A 15,817-nucleotide genomic window follows, 5' to 3' on the forward strand; every position below is an offset into this window, starting at 1 on the left:
GACGGAGGGAGGGAGGGGAGGAGGAAATGCGCTTGTCACTTCCTGAGCGGGGCCGGCGGAGGCGAGGCCCGGCCCGCACCTGCGGAGCCCCGCGGAGCCCCCGCCCCGGGCCGTGCGGCGGAGGGGGCCGGGGCGGGCGTGGGAGCGAGGTGAGCGGCAGGGGAGGGCCTCGGCCGCCGCCCTGGCCGGCATCCCCAGGGTGAAACACCGCCCAGAACGAGCCTGTGGGGGCAAACCCCCATCGTCGTGCGGAGCGAGTGCAGGCGGCGATCGGGCGCTGCGGCCGCGGGGAGGCCGGGCCGGGCACGGCGCTGCCCTCTGCGGGAGCGGCCCGTTCGGAGGCCGAGAGTGACTCCTGGTGACTCCCTCGGAGGCCTGCAGCGGGCCCCTGCTACGAGCTGGCCGCGGAGTTCGACACATCGCTGATACGCACCATCGCCGCGGTAGCGACCGGAGGGATTCGGCAACAAAACCCGCTCCTTCATTTCCCTCCTTTTCCCAGCACCCCTCTTGGGAAAAGGCATCGAACAGGACACAAGCTCAGCAAAACGCTGCCAGGCTGAAGGTGGCCCTGGCTCCTCTGCAATGCTCAGACACATCTGCCTGACCTCACTGGGGAGATGACCTTCAGAAGCAATCTGCTGTAGCAACAACACCTTCCATCCTTCCATCCTTCCATCCATCCATCCATCCATCCATCCATCCATCCAAGCCGGCCTGCACACAGCACATCGGCTCATCCAAGAGCATGACAGCTAAAAGGGAGATTCAGCACCAATCTTGAACACATGCAAGCAGGCAACACAGATGTCATCAACAATGAAGCCAGGGCTGAATTTCAAGCAGCCAGCTGGATGGCTGGGCACGCTGCTGGGGGTGGCAAGCGGGAACCCATCAGGGCACGTGCACCCAGAACGGCAAGGGAGGCTTTAGCCACGGAACTCAGCAGTGCTCTGGGCAGATGTGTGGCCCAGGACGCCACAGGAATGGTGGTGAAGACTGTTGGTATGTAATGTAATAAATTAAAAGAAGGTAATTAAGGAGAAGTAACAAGAGGAAATGTAACAAGGGAGCAAGGTGCTGCCAGTGTGGTGAGGACTGGTCTCAACAAAAGTGGCTCCACACTCGGTACATATAAAATGAGGCAGGAGTGGCTGGTGGGAGTGGGCTGCAGGCAGGAGGAAGAGCTCAGTGATGTGCAAGGGCTTTTGCATCAAGCTCCTCCATCCCACTCAGTGTTTGATTTTCTTACCCCACACTGGGACTGGCAGCAATAAACCGCTTGCAAAGTCCTTCACCAGAGCTTTGGGAATCAAGTTTGAAACGTTTTCTTTGGGTTTCCCAGCTGAGTATTTTGGTAATAAAGCCTGCAGCGCAACTGAACCCACTCCCACCGCAGCCTCAGTCTCCAGGAACCAAGCAGAAGGTTGGTTTCCATCACGTTCTGCAGCTCAGTCCCCACCCAGCACCTTCCACCTCCCCTCTGTGCTTATTCCCAGAGTGTGTGAAAAGCTGCTGCCCAAGCAGAAACCTGTTTCCCACAGACAGGATTTTCAGTTTAAATGTAAAGGCTGCTCAGAGGTCCCTGCTCTGGTGACAGAAAATTCCTTCAGTTCAATTCTGGGCTGATTTGATTTGTCTTTTTGTCTCGGCGCCTCCCTTGTGGAGGTGGAAACTCCGTGGGCAGGGAAAGCGCTAACGCTGCCCATGATCCTGCTGAAACTGCACTGGGGTCCAAGTCACTCCAACATTCAGATTAAGTGTGCTGAGCCCTGCAGACAGACACCATTTCCTTCACCTGCAGTGCACAGGGCTCGGCTGCAGTTACAGCCTGTGGAGCCTTTCTAACGCTTCGCTGTCCTCTCCAGTTTGTTGTTATTCAAGCCATATGCACCATGATTGCTAACAATCTCAGAAATGTCCTTTTCACCATGACCTACAGCTCTGTGCTGTTCTCCTGAGCACTCCCAGTTATTTATGGTTTTATCCTTCTGCCAGGCAAGGGACACAGGTAAGGGACTCGCCCAAGGCCACGCAGAGAGTCAGAGTGTCCCAGCCAGCCGGCTGTGCTGGGTACCACGTACTCGCAGGGACATCTTGGCTCCATCAAAGACCAGTTTCAGAAACCACACTCCAGTTTCAGGGGAAATCCTGAAATTCACAGCATCTAAATAACAGCAAGCAGAAGTATTTTGAACAAATAATTCATACCCAAGGAACAGGCACCTCTCTGTAACATGATGGATGTGTTCTAGGTCAGAGAGTGTCTGAACCAAGGAGACCTGATACCTTTACCAAGTGAAGTGTTGCTGTGCAGAGAGTGTAGTAATTACAGTTCTTACTACAATGGGATTTGCACCCAACCTAAAAATCCTGTTTCTGTTTCACAGGTTAGTTGCTGCACACATGCCCCAGCTGTGTGTTTTGGCTCCCTGCTGCTCTTGCTGCCTCCCTCCCTGCCTTGGGAGGGCACAGGACCGCTGACCTATGGGCTGTCCCAGACTAGCTGCAATGGAAACAGCTGACAGGTAAAATAAATAGATCATGAAATACATACATGAACCCTTCTTCCACTTGAACCTGCTAATCACTGTCAGCCCGTGTGTGTGTTTGGATCAGTTTAAGATGAGACAAGAGTTAGTTGTCCATCATTCACAAAAGCCAAGGTGGCTGTGGACGTGCCCTAGAGCAGCAGGCCAGGCTGGATAAGCAGAAATGCAGTACCCGTGAGGTTCAAGTGCCCTAGGGCAGGGCAGTGAGGGTGAGGCTAATTACTACTGTAAATTGGGGCAGATTCTTCTGCTTGAAACACCAACTCATCGGTGAACTCATTCCTCATAGGGGAAGCACTAGAGGAAATGTGATGATCCTGCAAGCCTGCCTTTTCTTGGCAGGTGTTTCAGGCTGGGTGCAGCCTTATCACACCAGGCCTGCATGTCTCTGCTGTTAACAAGAGATCTCAGTCCACAACCCTATCAACATTCAGATTTCTCAATAAATGCACATCCTTCCCACCTCTGACATGTGACATTGCCCACGAAAACCTGGAGTGACTGTGTGAGCTTTCCTTTCTGTTCCCTCACTAGTGTTTTATTAGCTCTGGCTCTCCAGCACGGGCTTATGCACTTGTGATTGTCCAGAATTTATGTGCCACCTTGCAGCTACATCGTTTGTTTGCCTGACAGCACTCAGTTTAATTTACAGTAACGGAGAAATGGGCTGATTTCAAGCTATGCTCTTACCTAACAAATGGAAATTAAGCCACAGGTTGACTTTTCCCTTATTTGTATCAAATAAAACTCTCCAGCATTTCTTTTCCTCCTACACCTTTCACCAAAAGCCCTCAGTATCCATTAATTGTCCCTCAATGTAGGAGGGTTAGGTCAAGGGGTCTGTAACTGCAGTGCAGTCCTCCACCCCTGAGGAGGCAGAGAGCAATGGGGACGTGAGGGCAGACCTCCTTATGGCAACACAAAGCCCTGGCCTGTTTATTTTCTATATGCTCTTCACATATTTTACAGGAGACCATTTGATACGTTAAAGTGCTTCGAGGGGCTATAAAATAAAGCAGTTGTTGTTGCAGCAAGTTGTGTTCTTTACCTTTTGGTGTGCCAAGATTAGGAAAGCCATCCAAGAGCAAAAACACTGCACATTTTGCTGTATGTTGCTAAATATCATGCTTAAAAGATTGTCTGGTATGAAGTCACATAAATTGTAGCAGTCTTTTACCAGGCACCCTGGAACACAGTAGAAAGGGACACAGCAGAGTATATATACACACAGATTTTCCTCACAATGGCTACAGTGCTGCCAGTGCATTCCTGGAACATGGAAACACATGGAAGCCAGACTCAGCAATGAAGAAAAGCATGCTGTGCCTAATGGACCAGAAAAGCTATTCAAGAATTCATCCTTACATAAAAACGACTCCAAAGACGCTGCTAGGATTAGTGTCAGCTCAGCTTCAAAGCTTCATGGGTACCTGTCCACCTCACACGGGGGACTTAGGAGGAATTTGTTTGCTGCAAGGGCTGTCAGGCATTGGAACAGCTGCCCAGGGAGGTGCTGGAGTCACTGACCCTGGAGGGGTTTCAGAGACAGGTGGATGTTGTACTTAGGGCTGGGACAAAGGCTGCACTCCATGAGCTCAAAAGTCTCTTCCAGCTGAAACGATTCTATGAGTTCACCCTGCACACCTGGACACAAAGCCCATTTGCTCTAAGCAAGCAGTTTCAGTTAAACACTTCATTTGCCCATTCAAGCCTTTGACCTTCCAGGCCTTCAGATGTCACTGCCTGCACCAGGAACTTGTGCAGAACTGAAAAGAACTGGATGCAAATTATATGAAAGAACATCTCCATTTATAGCCACAAGCATGTTCCCACAGAAGAGAACTTTTCTCATTGCTAAAAGACAAGGATGATGCAAATGCTGTGAAGATGTCAGCCCCAGAGAAAGTACTCTGTCTGTACAGCAGGCACAGTTTCCATACTGGTACCCAACAGCCAGTCTTTGCAACACCTTATTATTTCACTGAAGGTGTGGGGCAGTCTGCTCACAGCACTGTTTGCTGCACACCTTGTTTGCTCTCCAGAGACTCACACCTGAGACCTGCGTGGTGGGACATGCATTTCTGAAGTCAGGTATGACCAAGTGTCCTGTAAACAGCAATGGCAGGATTAAAAACCTGAACATCTGAAAGCTGACTCATAGTTGTTTTGCAAAGTAAAAAGAAGCTGAGAGTCACCCTCTTGCTATAGGTGTCAAACATCCCAAATCTTACTACACAGTCAAGGCAGCTGGCCATTCCTGGCTTGCAAAAGTGATGCTGCAACACAGGATTTGAAATCGAGGTGAGCCCATAATGCAAACAGTTACTTGAACCTGATGCTCTCAATAATGATTTGAACAAACATTCTCCTGATGGGGCAGACAGCCTGTCACGACATGCTTCATCATCCCTGGCCCTGCCTGGAAGAGCAGCTGCTGTAATTCTGTTAAGTGTTTTCAGTGGAAAGCATCAGCATTTAGAGATCATACCTTCATGAACAACCATCTAGCAAGATGAACTGCCCCAAAGCAAAGACATTCTTTGACATCTCATTTTCAAATGCTACTAGTCAGAAAAAAGCCATTGCTTTAAGTCACTATTAGAGCTGCTACTTAGGCTCCATTATTCATAAACTACCAGGTTTCCAACAGAGCACATTTTAAATGTTAGGCCTTTGGTTATTATTGCCTTAAAATAAATCTCCTAAAACATGTTTTACATGCACTTTTCTACTCTCCAGTGGTAATTGCAAGTGCCTGGTCTGTGAAAGAATATGCAAGCCACAGACCAGATGCAGAAATCCTTAGTTTCAGGCAGTAGCTTGTGTGTTATAGCTTGTGACACTAAAGAGGGGCAATGACAAATTCAAGAGTCAAAACCTTGCCATGTGAGGGCCACTCCACCTCTCCACTCCCCACCCATCCTCCCTGTAAAGGCACCTACCAACAGGCTTGGTTTTTTCAGCTTTTTGTTACTAGAAGGCTTTTATGTGGGCTTGAGGAGCAGATAAGGCATGTGAACTCTGCCCCAGAACAACAAAGAGATGCAAAGAGGAATGCCTATGGACAAAGCCCAGACCCCACATCCCTACCCCAAACCCCTCCAGACAACCAGCACCTAATGCTCCTAACAGTAGGGCTGTGACACCTTTGAGCAGCAGGATGACACTCCAGTCCTGATGTTAGTGTGTGTATATCCCCACCTCACAACTGGAGCTCATCATGCCAAAGGTAAAGCAGAGGAACCACATCTCTGAAGGCCTGCTGGCCATGGAGCTGTACCTAGCCCAGAAGTGGTAGGGCAATGCTGGAAGTGGAAGCCCTCAGTAATCCAGGACCTTGGGCAAATAGTGAGGTAGGCTGGAAGAGGATATTGGTTCTCAGACTTTCCCCACCACTAAGAAGCCTCACTGACAGAAAATGTATTCATACAGGAGGAAATAAATGCAAGAAGAACTAAGATAGTTGCCCAGGACATCTGAACAACAGCAACATGACAGCACCAGAAAACAGGTAATTGCTGTCATCCCTTCCAAACACCTTCCTAAAAGTACTAATTGAAAGTGGTCAGTGATACAACTGGCATGATACTGAACATGATTTGTGATGCTACCATGTCTCTGTAAGCATTTTGGGAAGCCTACTTTTAGCATTACAAGTCATATAAAATTATTAACTAGAGAACAAAAGCTATTAATTATCAGCCCTATGAAGAGGGGGAGAATGATATGTGCTCTGAACCTTACGTGTCTTATGGGGTGTGAATCTAGAGTTAAATCCCTCCTAATTGATTAAAGGAAAATCCATGACAGCCATGACTTTATTTTCATTAAGTATCATGCCTTAGTTAGCAAAAATTACAGGTAGTAATAAAACAGATGCCCTGGACACATCCTGCCAGATTACATGCCAATTAAAATCAGTTTGTATTAACTCCACCTGATGCCAATTAGCCTACAAAAATGTCATAGGCTTTTTATTGAGGTTGTAATGGGCAGTGTACTTTGACTCCTTTCTGCTACTCTATCAAAAGCATTGCTCTGTCTGGATTGCCACTCACATTCCATAGCACTGCTGTGGGCTGCTGCAGGGTAGAGCGAGTGCACGCCACCACAGCAGTTCCCCCAAAGGATAACAAGGCCTTGGCTTTAGCAAATGCTAGGAACCCAAGCCTGGGCAAAGATGCAACGAGCTCTTCACTGGGACTAAGGTTTCTCACTGCTGCTGATGGACCATTCTTCCAATGGAACCAGAATGCTTCACTGTGCAAAAAAGATGCAGAATGTAGGATTCCTACAGATGGATCACAGAGGGAGGACTCACCACTGTGCAAATCATGCCCTAGTTCCTATCCTGGGAAAGGACTGGATGTATTTCTAGACCTTTAAAGATCTCCTGAACCCTGGGAACTAGGGGAAGTCTGGCAACTAAGAAATGCCTGGGAACTAGGAGAAGCAATTCTCTGATAAGCAAACATGACCTTGCCTGTGAAACAAAACCTGATTGCCTAACAGGGCCTCCCTGATGCTTGAAAGAACAAGTTTATTGTCACCTGCAAGTGTGTTTGTCAAGGCATTAAGAAATCTCACTTTCCTACCTTCCAAGCAACGGTAGTATTCTGCAAATACAAAAGGACAGAAGAAATAAAGACAAAGAAATTAAGCACAAGGATCACACACAGAAGTTATGGGTTTTTTTTTTTAAACAAGGAAAAAGGAATGAGTGTTTTGGATTCTATTGGATTTATGCAGCTAAAATCTGTCCTGAGAAACTCACTGGAAAACATACAGTCATTGTTGGCTCTTAAGACATTGGTATATGACAAATTATTAATGAAGGAGGCATATGGCACACGTTGGTGAGACTGTTATATCACACCTGATATCCTTGTGAGATCGGTGAAAATCACTGACAAAGCATCACACACTCAGGCAAGGGAGATGTTTGAAAACACTCTCTCTGTGGGAAATGGGCTATTTCGGTGGAGACAGAACTATGCTGTGCCTGAGAACATCTGAACACCTGAATTTCAAGCACTAACTGGTGCTTCTTTGCAAGCGCTCTGGTTAATATTCACTTCTCTCCTTAACAGCTACGTTCACGTTGACCTAAAGAAAAAAAACCCAAAAGATCCAGCAGTTTCATTGCAGAAGTTGTTCCCTATTACACCACCCAACAGAGCAATAAGAGCTTTGCCTTGTTGCATACCTTCACCTCTGCTGGTCACTGATTACCAAGACAGAAATTAAATGCCAGACCATCTTTTATGTTTCAAACACAAGTATCACTCAGTTACAGTAGCCTCTGTACCCAGAATGCCTTATTTCTCTCTCATGAACTCGCAGCTTTCTTAGAACAAGCAAGGTTGTAGCAAGGACAAAATTTACAGGCAAGTAATGCAAAGCTGAAATGTTTCTAGGGCGATGTTTTATAGTCCCCTGGAGTTCCATACATAGTATTTTACTGTGTACTCAAACAGCATTTATTTACACACGTGTCTGAGGTTTCTGTCAGGTTTAAAGTTCAGACTTTTCTCCTCTAATCTAATTTGCCCAAGATGGATGGCCTCACTTTTTTCCTTTGGAAAACCAATGCTGTTACACTGTTTCCAATTCTTCCTCCAAAGCAAAACTTGGGTGTTGGCAGCTCCTCCAGAATTTCAAACCCTGCCAGACAGAAATTAAAATGCTTTTATTATGAGGAAGTCATTTTATTCGCCTCTTGGATAACCCTTGGCAAACCATTCTTTATTTGTCTGGAAAACTTGCAATTCACTTACTCTGTAGGTTTATAGGACTGTATTGTTACACTGCACTGCTGCTTTATGCAGCTGAAACCTTTCCATGGATAATAAAAATCTTAGCTAGCTGGCTGGCTCACACGAATGAATGGCAGTAAAGATTGTAACTTGCCAGTGGTTTTAGTTCCCCAGAAGGAACAGTTGGTTTAGATCCACACTTGAGTTTCCAGCCCCAGGCATAAGATTCAGGAGGTTACTGGCATGTAAAAAAGCCTCTTCTGGGTGGATCAGAGAGGTCACAGACTTTCCAGCTCCCCTAAGCATGGCTAACAATGTTACCCCAATTTCAAAGCACCTGGATGGGTGAACTGCATCTGGTAATAAAGGCCAGAAGAGAAAAAGTATCACCCAGGTGTGCACTTCCTCGGTGTAGCTGGACTGAAATCCTCCTCCTAAGTATAACAAAACCTGTACTCCCTTGGCACAGCGACACTGGTAGATGCAGGAGCTGTAATTCCTGAGGAAAACAGGCAAGAAGGGGCTGACACACCGAGTAGTTGCTTTACCTTGTCTAATCCTGATCTGAGAAAGTAATGGGCTAATGCAACCACTACAATTCACTCATTGCCTCATTCAGCTACTGCAAATTAGCAGATGGTTCTGTTCAACTGCTTACCTTCTCCAAACTCGTTCAGCAGCTCCTCCTTGGTCCAGTTGCAAGATGTTATGAGGAAAAAGCCCTCTGGTTTCAAGACACTGCAGAGGGATCTCACGTACTGCTTCCTCTTGCCCGCCGCGTTATCAGGATTAAGGCTGATGGCATCAAAAGTCCCCTTGTCAATACAAATCTCAAATCCTGACAGCTCAGCTGATGGAGCCAGGAAGTCTTCTACCTAAACCAGAAGTCTACAACTGTGAAAACAATCTTCTACTCAGGAGATCCTGAATCTTCAGTCCAATACTTCAAAATAAAAAGCCTCAAAGCTGGTGACAGATGTGCTTAGGAAAAGGTACCTGGCAGGATTTTCACACTCACAATGCCACCTCACATGTTCTGTGCTGATCTATTTGCTGCAAAGCCTGTGTAATCACCTCCCCATCTAAGGCTCAAACTAAAATACTTCAAGTTCATTCTTGAAATCCTTATTTGTACTTTGATCCCTTGTCTCCTAGGTGCAGCCTGCCAGGCACTGTGCAAATAACAGAAGAACAGACAGTGCCTGCCACAGAGAGATTACAGCTGACAGGAACAGAGACATCATGCAGGTACAGAGCTGGAGGGTAAAACCGCATAGCAGAGGGAGAGCTCAGAAAGAAAGGCAGTCACAGAATCACAGGATGGCTGAGGCTGGAAGGGACCTCTGGAGGTCACCTGGACCTACCCCTGGCTGCAGCAGGACCTCTCAAACCTCCTGCTGCACAGCTGCTGGTAAGGATTTTATCACTGAAAGATTTCATCCCCTGTACCAAATGTGAAAATCAGAATGTAGCAGTGAAAATACAGAACCTGCCACATAGCAAACCACTCCTCTGCTCCCTCTAGAAGCAGGGAAATCCTGTTAGCCCTCATGACTGACATAGAAAAAAATACCAAAAACCTTCTTGCAAATACAGATTTATTTGGTTAGAGCCCTCTCACACACAAATGGCAAAAGGTATCATTGGTATAGTACACTGAGTATATCTGAATAGCAGCTAGGTCCTTTAATCTTGGATTCAGTTGCTTTCTCTTTCCTCAATAAACCTTCTCTCAAAACTTACCTTTAATTTAATGTTAGGCATCCCTTCTTTCTCCCTTACTTTTTCTGACAGCTGTATTGCAGAAGCAGAGTAATCAATCCCAGTGAGATTCACATAGCCAGACTTTGCCTAGACAGAAGCAGAGAATCACATCAGTCTGCTATCATTTGGCTTTTATCCAGTAAGTGTACTCCATATCTCTAATCTCTCATCTCTATTCCTCTTAATGACAGTAAAAAAACCCCACTCTTCTACTCATTTTTAGTCCTGTTACCACTGCAAGAGCTAGACAGCTGGAGAAATGAGCTGAAATAATTCCATTTTGCCTAATTCTTCATCATAAGAACTGTTGACTAAAAGCTGGTTTATGTCAACAAGTGGAAAACCGAGTAGAATTGTTCCTGGCAGGGAACGGGCTCTCTTATCTGCACCAGAAGTAACCTAGAAACCAGGAATTTCCAGTGATGAGAACATGTGCTGATGCCAGATGCTTCAAAATAAGAAGAAAACCTCCTTGACACTGACATAACATTGAGCAATTACTTCGTTTATAACCCAAATTCTAAGAGCCAAAACATGTAATGTATTTTATTAGCACAGAAATCCACTGCAAAACCTTGCATTTTTTCCTGGTTACTCACACTAATGTCTATTTGCATGCAGTTATTTGTATGCTACAAGGTTTTTGTATCAACACTTTTCAGGCAGGTTTGGCACCACACAGAAAAGCCCAGAGACTTTCAGTTAATCTGACTTTGGAGCAGATAATAACCTAGTTCAGCAAACTCAGGCAGTGAGATCCTAGCAACCCATTTGCAAAGCAGGTGGGTACTTCTCATCAGCTGGAGTTGGACACATGGCAGGGGGCAGAGGCACATTCTCACTCTGAGGTAGAAGCTGAAGTAACCAGATCTGAGTATCACAGGGGTCAGCTGGTCCAGCTAGATCCAAACCTAACAGGAAGGGCTATGATCTTGTGGGCAGTAACGGCAGAGAGAGGGAGGTGGCTTGGGTTTGGTTTGGTTTGAAACAATACATGGACTTTAACTGAAGTCAGCTGCGTATCTACTTGTTCCAAATGCTGATACCTTGACAGCAAGGAAAACTACAGTGGGAGGTTTTTAAAACAGTCCTTCCTCCTTCCAGCAACCCTTCAGCCATGTGAGCTCAGTGCTAGCCAGCTGTTCTTAACCAAGGACTAAGTTCAGCTAAACACAAAGACCCTGTTGTTTGCATTTGATGAAGAACAGCAGATTGCTCGGGCTTCTGCCCACGGTCGTCCCCAGCGTAAACCAAGCTTCCTGAGAAGCCTCTGCTGAAGACTTGGGGGAGGAAGAAGAGTTCCCACAACAGCTCCTCTGTTTGGAAAAGAAGAGCTTGAGTCACTTCAGGGAGTTCCCATTCACTCCTCTGGTCTCCAGGGCAGAGAAGGAAAGTTTAAGTATAAACAACATTAAATGCTGCTAAACCTGTACAGCCTGACTACATATGGCCAGGAAGGGATCATTTACTCAGGTGCCAAAAGCTGACCCTGCTGCATCCTGCAACTGGACTCCTGTCCTGAAGGTGGTATTCATAAGTACTCTCTGCTGCCTCTTGAAAAAGCAGATTAAATAGCAGGAGGTAGTTTACAATGTTACCAGCAGTGCCCCACATTTGGGCTCCTGGTGCTGCCTGACAGACACCCTCAGTTAGGTGAGCAAAATAATTAGGTGAACAGTGCAGAGTACCAGACTCCCTAAGTTAACAGGGGTAAGACTATGGTCTGTTGCATATCTAAAACCAGCAAGAGCTCCCACTCCTGTACCCAAGATCCTCACAGCAAGCAGAAAGAAAACAGGCAGCCTCCAGCAGCATTTCTCTTGGAGCTTACAGATGGGCAGATCCCTGCAGTGGACGTGTAGAAGACACTGAGCAGCGTGCTGGATGTTTTGCCCTCTAGCTGGATAGTGGGATCACTTTACACAGGATACAGCAGCTTTTCCTGTTTGCCCTTTATTATGCTTTTCAGATGGTTATTCTGCCTCCTTTTGGGGCAACATTCCCTGCTGGAACTGACACATAAACCTAGCTGCAATTAAGAGTCACTCTCTTACTCTACCCCCGACTGGTTCCTCACTGTTAATTGCATGCCAGGGCCCTCTATTCCCCAGTGACCTGTGCTCTGTGGCACCTCTTCCTCTTCTGATGGCAGTCCAGTACTTACCCTCAAGCAGCTGCCTTTTTGAGAGGTGCTACTAATGTCCTGTATGACTGAAGCCTGACTCCCTTTTACAGTATTGCCTTTTCTATCACTTTACGGAGCCCAACTCCAAAGGCAGAACTGTTCTGCAGCAGCTGATGTGCTTGCCAAAAGAATCTTGGTTCTCAGCAGTTAACACACACAACAATTTCTTTTACATCAGCTAAGCAAGTGAGATCCTGAATTATTTAGCAGCAGTAAACAAATTGTTGAGTCTCTTTCCAAATGGGAACTGGGCTGAAAACGTCCTATTAAAGCAACTACAGTACCCTGAGTGCTTAATGTGAGAGGTGAGGGGTGCTCTGACAGCAGTTTAATACTCAGCAGGCTGCCATTTCCCCATTACAGAATGAAAAGGAATTTCAGATTTGTAAGGGGGGCCAGCAGAAGTCTTATTTGTAAGATTTTGCTGCTGGATGTTTCAACACAATAGATGTAGCTAGCACTGCATTTAACCACCATTGTTATTAGGCTAATTCCTCTGAATGACATGAGCCATTTCTCCTTTAGATGACATCACTTCTGTGCTGCAGTTTTAACAGCCAGTCCCCACAAAGGCTTTAAACTCCCCTAAAAATCAAGGTCAACACTGAAAACAAATTCATTACAAACCTGACTTTGAGTTCCAGCCCTTTCAATGTCCACAGTAACCAACGGAGCCAAAGGAGAACGTAGAACTGCAACAGCTCCTTTCTTCACCAGCTCTCTGGTAGTGTTACACCAAAGAACTTAATCAAAACCAGGGAAAAAAATACTAGAACCCCTTGCTTCTCTGTGTAACAACAACATTTTAACACTCCTGAACACATCTGGTAAGGGGTTTCCACCCTGACAGCAATGGACACTTCTTGAAAAGAACTGTTAACGATTTCTCAGGTCAGTGACATAAAAGCTTTGGGTTTAACCACTTTTTACATTGATATGAGTGTTACTGTCAGAGCTGAGCAAGGGGAATCGGGCTGGTTTTGCACAGGAGAGTCCTTTGTGTATTAGTCAACCTAATTCCTTTATCTGGGGGGTCTTTCACGTGAGCTACTGCTGTCACTGGCCAGGCCTGTATTTAAACCACTCCCTTTGGAGCACTGAATCATTATCAAAAGCACAAACTTTGCTCTATACCAACCAATTCGATCAGTAAAACTCCGTTTCCAGTTCCAATGTCAAGCACAGAGCTGTCCAAAGGGACCTTTTGTTTTTCCAACCACTTGATGATGCGTTCCATGCTTTCTTCTCCAAACCTATAAAAAAACCCACAGGGGCTAATCAGCTAATTACAACAGCAAAACCACAAGAAAGACACAGAAAACTTATTCCCTGGCTCCATCTCTCCAGTTTTGGCAAAGCACTCTTACTGAAGCACTTGGGTATCAACACCCACAGCTCATAGTCCACATTTGCCTTGTTGAAATCAAAATTCATCACAGAGACTTAAAATTTACCAAAACTCAAACTCTGTGGGGTGAAGCCCCCGAGTGTTAAAACAGGCAGCAGCACTGGCAACTTCTGTAGTTAAACCTGACAAACCTCAGGGACAAAAAGCACCTTTGTTAGCAACCTACACAACTACCAGCTCACTTTCTGTGCTACCACAGTTCTCCAAGTGCAACTAACGAACCTGCATTGCAAAACTGGGCAAGAGAGGAAGCGATGGCTTCAGGATTAAAACTCCTCATCCTTTTGCTGACATGCAGAACCACTTAATGACTACCAAACTGCTGGCTGTGTTTTTGCAATGACTGTTCTTACAAAGTAATAACAGAAACGCTCTGGTGGAGTTATTTTATTTACCATATTTCCCCAGCATCTCCAATGTCCTGAAAAGTCTGCAGTTCTCTTTCGTATGCAGCATCCCAGCTAGAGTCGGAGAGAAAGGATATTGCAATCAGCACCGGGAAACATTGAGGCTAAGGAGCGCTGGGAAGAAAGGGTGAGAAGGCCGAATGATTGCCGCGGTGCCACTTTACGTCCCCCGCATCCTGCCATACGGCCCGGGAAGGCGCTGTGCGCCAGGCAGCGCGATGGAGATGTCCAGAGGGGGAAGGCTGAGGGTCCACAGCGTCGGGTACCGGGGACACCGAGAGCATCTGGGCCTCGCGTTCCGACAGAAGCCCGCCGCAGCCCATCGCCCCCGCCCGCCCGCGGCGGCGGCGCCGCCGGCACTCACTGCTCTCTGGTGCCCAGCACCGAGGGGCTGAAGGAGCCGGAGCCGCCGCAGGGGCCGAGCGGCTGCTCCCCGCGCCCGGGCCGCTCCTCCGCCACCGCCATGGCCGGCCCGGAAGGAGCCGCGCACCAGCGAGCGCAGCTGCCGGAGCGGCCGCCGCCGCCGCTCTGGCGCCGGAGGCCTGTCGCTCGCTGCCCGGGCGGACCGGGGCTGGCGGCAGCACAAGCGAAGCGCCTCGCGGTTTGGTTTGTATGAACGGCAGCGCGACAAACGGCCCGACAGCCGCCACTGCAGTCCGTGTGGGTCACCTGAGGCCACAGCCCGCGTGGAACGCATTTGTGCTCCTCAGTGGCGCTGAGCCTAAGCTTTGCCGGGCGTGCTGGCGGCCGCAGGGCGTTTCACGAGGTGCGGCACCGCTGCTTCTGCCGTCCTGTCCTCAAACCGCAGCACTCCTGGCATCGCGGGCACGAAGGGGACGTGTGCATGTGCCATCTGTGCGGATGAAGCCCGTTTCTCTTTCCACAGTCAGCAGTCGTCGAGCACAGAGCCCTGATGTTGTAGTTGAGACACTGTACAAGTACCTGAAGGGGAGTTGTAGCGGGGTGGGGTTGAACTCGGCAGTAACGAGCGACACAACACGAGGAAAATGGGCTTAAGCTGTGCCAAGGGACATTTAGGTTGGGCAGTAGGGAGAATTCTTTCGCCGAGCGGGTTGCTGAGCATAGGAATGGGGAGCCTGGGGACGTGGTGGGGCGCCTAGGGAGGCGGTGGGGTGCTTAGGGACGTGGTGGGGTGCCTGGGGACGTGGTGGGGCGCCTAGGGAGGCGGTGGGGTGCTTAGGGACGTGGTGGGGCGCCTAGGGACGTGGTGGGGTGCCTGGGGAGGCGGTGGGGTGCTTGGGGACGCGGTGGGGTGCCTGGGGACGCGGTGGGGTGCTTAGGGACGTGGTGGGGTGCCTGGGGACGCGGTGGGGTGCCTGGGGACGTGATGGGGTGCCTAGGGAGGCGGTGGGGTGCCTGGGGACGCGGTGGGGCGCCTGGGGACGCGATGGGGTGCCTGGGGACGCGGTGGGGTGCTTAGGGACGTGGTGGGGTGCCTGGGGACGCGGTGGGGTGCTTAGGGACGTGGTGGGGTGCCTGGGGACTCGGTGGGGTGCCTAGGGACGTGATGGGGTGCTTAGGGACGTGGTGGGGTGCCTGGGGACGTGTGGAGTCCCCACCGCTGGAGACGCTCAGAAGACGCGTAGATGAGGTGCTGAGAGATGTGGCTTAGTTTAGTGATGGACTTGGCGAGGTGAGTGGTTGGACTCGATGATCTTAAAGGTCTTTTCCAACCATAACAGTCCTGTGACTCTGCGATCCTGGATGTGTCGAGATAGTTGACT

General features: G+C 48.3%; 1 protein-coding gene and 1 long non-coding RNA gene across 3 annotated transcripts; one reads left to right on the plus strand and one right to left on the minus strand.

Annotated features, from left to right (window-relative positions):
- The first annotated feature begins 39 nt into the window (after nt 1–39).
- Nucleotides 40–10,734, plus strand: LOC133625998 (uncharacterized). Of its 2 annotated transcripts, none has more exons than XR_009819217.1 (3): nt 40–1,005; nt 2,391–2,528; nt 9,464–10,734. It is a non-coding gene; the product is annotated as an uncharacterized LOC133625998 (long non-coding RNA). The 2 variants fall into 2 exon arrangements; XR_009819218.1 differs by lacking the exon at nt 9,464–10,734 and adding an exon at nt 5,985–6,054.
- Nucleotides 7,796–14,538, minus strand: EEF1AKMT2 (EEF1A lysine methyltransferase 2). The gene is made up of 6 exons (XM_062001879.1): nt 14,437–14,538; nt 14,061–14,126; nt 13,396–13,510; nt 10,052–10,159; nt 8,967–9,183; nt 7,796–8,216 (listed from the first exon to the last, which is right to left on the minus strand). Exons 1-6 carry the CDS (start codon nt 14,535–14,537, stop codon nt 8,089–8,091), a joined length of 735 nt encoding a protein of 244 aa, XP_061857863.1. The 5' UTR covers nt 14,538; the 3' UTR covers nt 7,796–8,088.
- Between the last annotated feature and the right edge of the window lie 1,279 nt (nt 14,539–15,817).

Source organism: Colius striatus, chromosome 8, assembly GCF_028858725.1.
Source record: "Colius striatus isolate bColStr4 chromosome 8, bColStr4.1.hap1, whole genome shotgun sequence".
NCBI classification, from domain to species: Eukaryota; Metazoa; Chordata; class Aves; order Coliiformes; family Coliidae; genus Colius; species Colius striatus.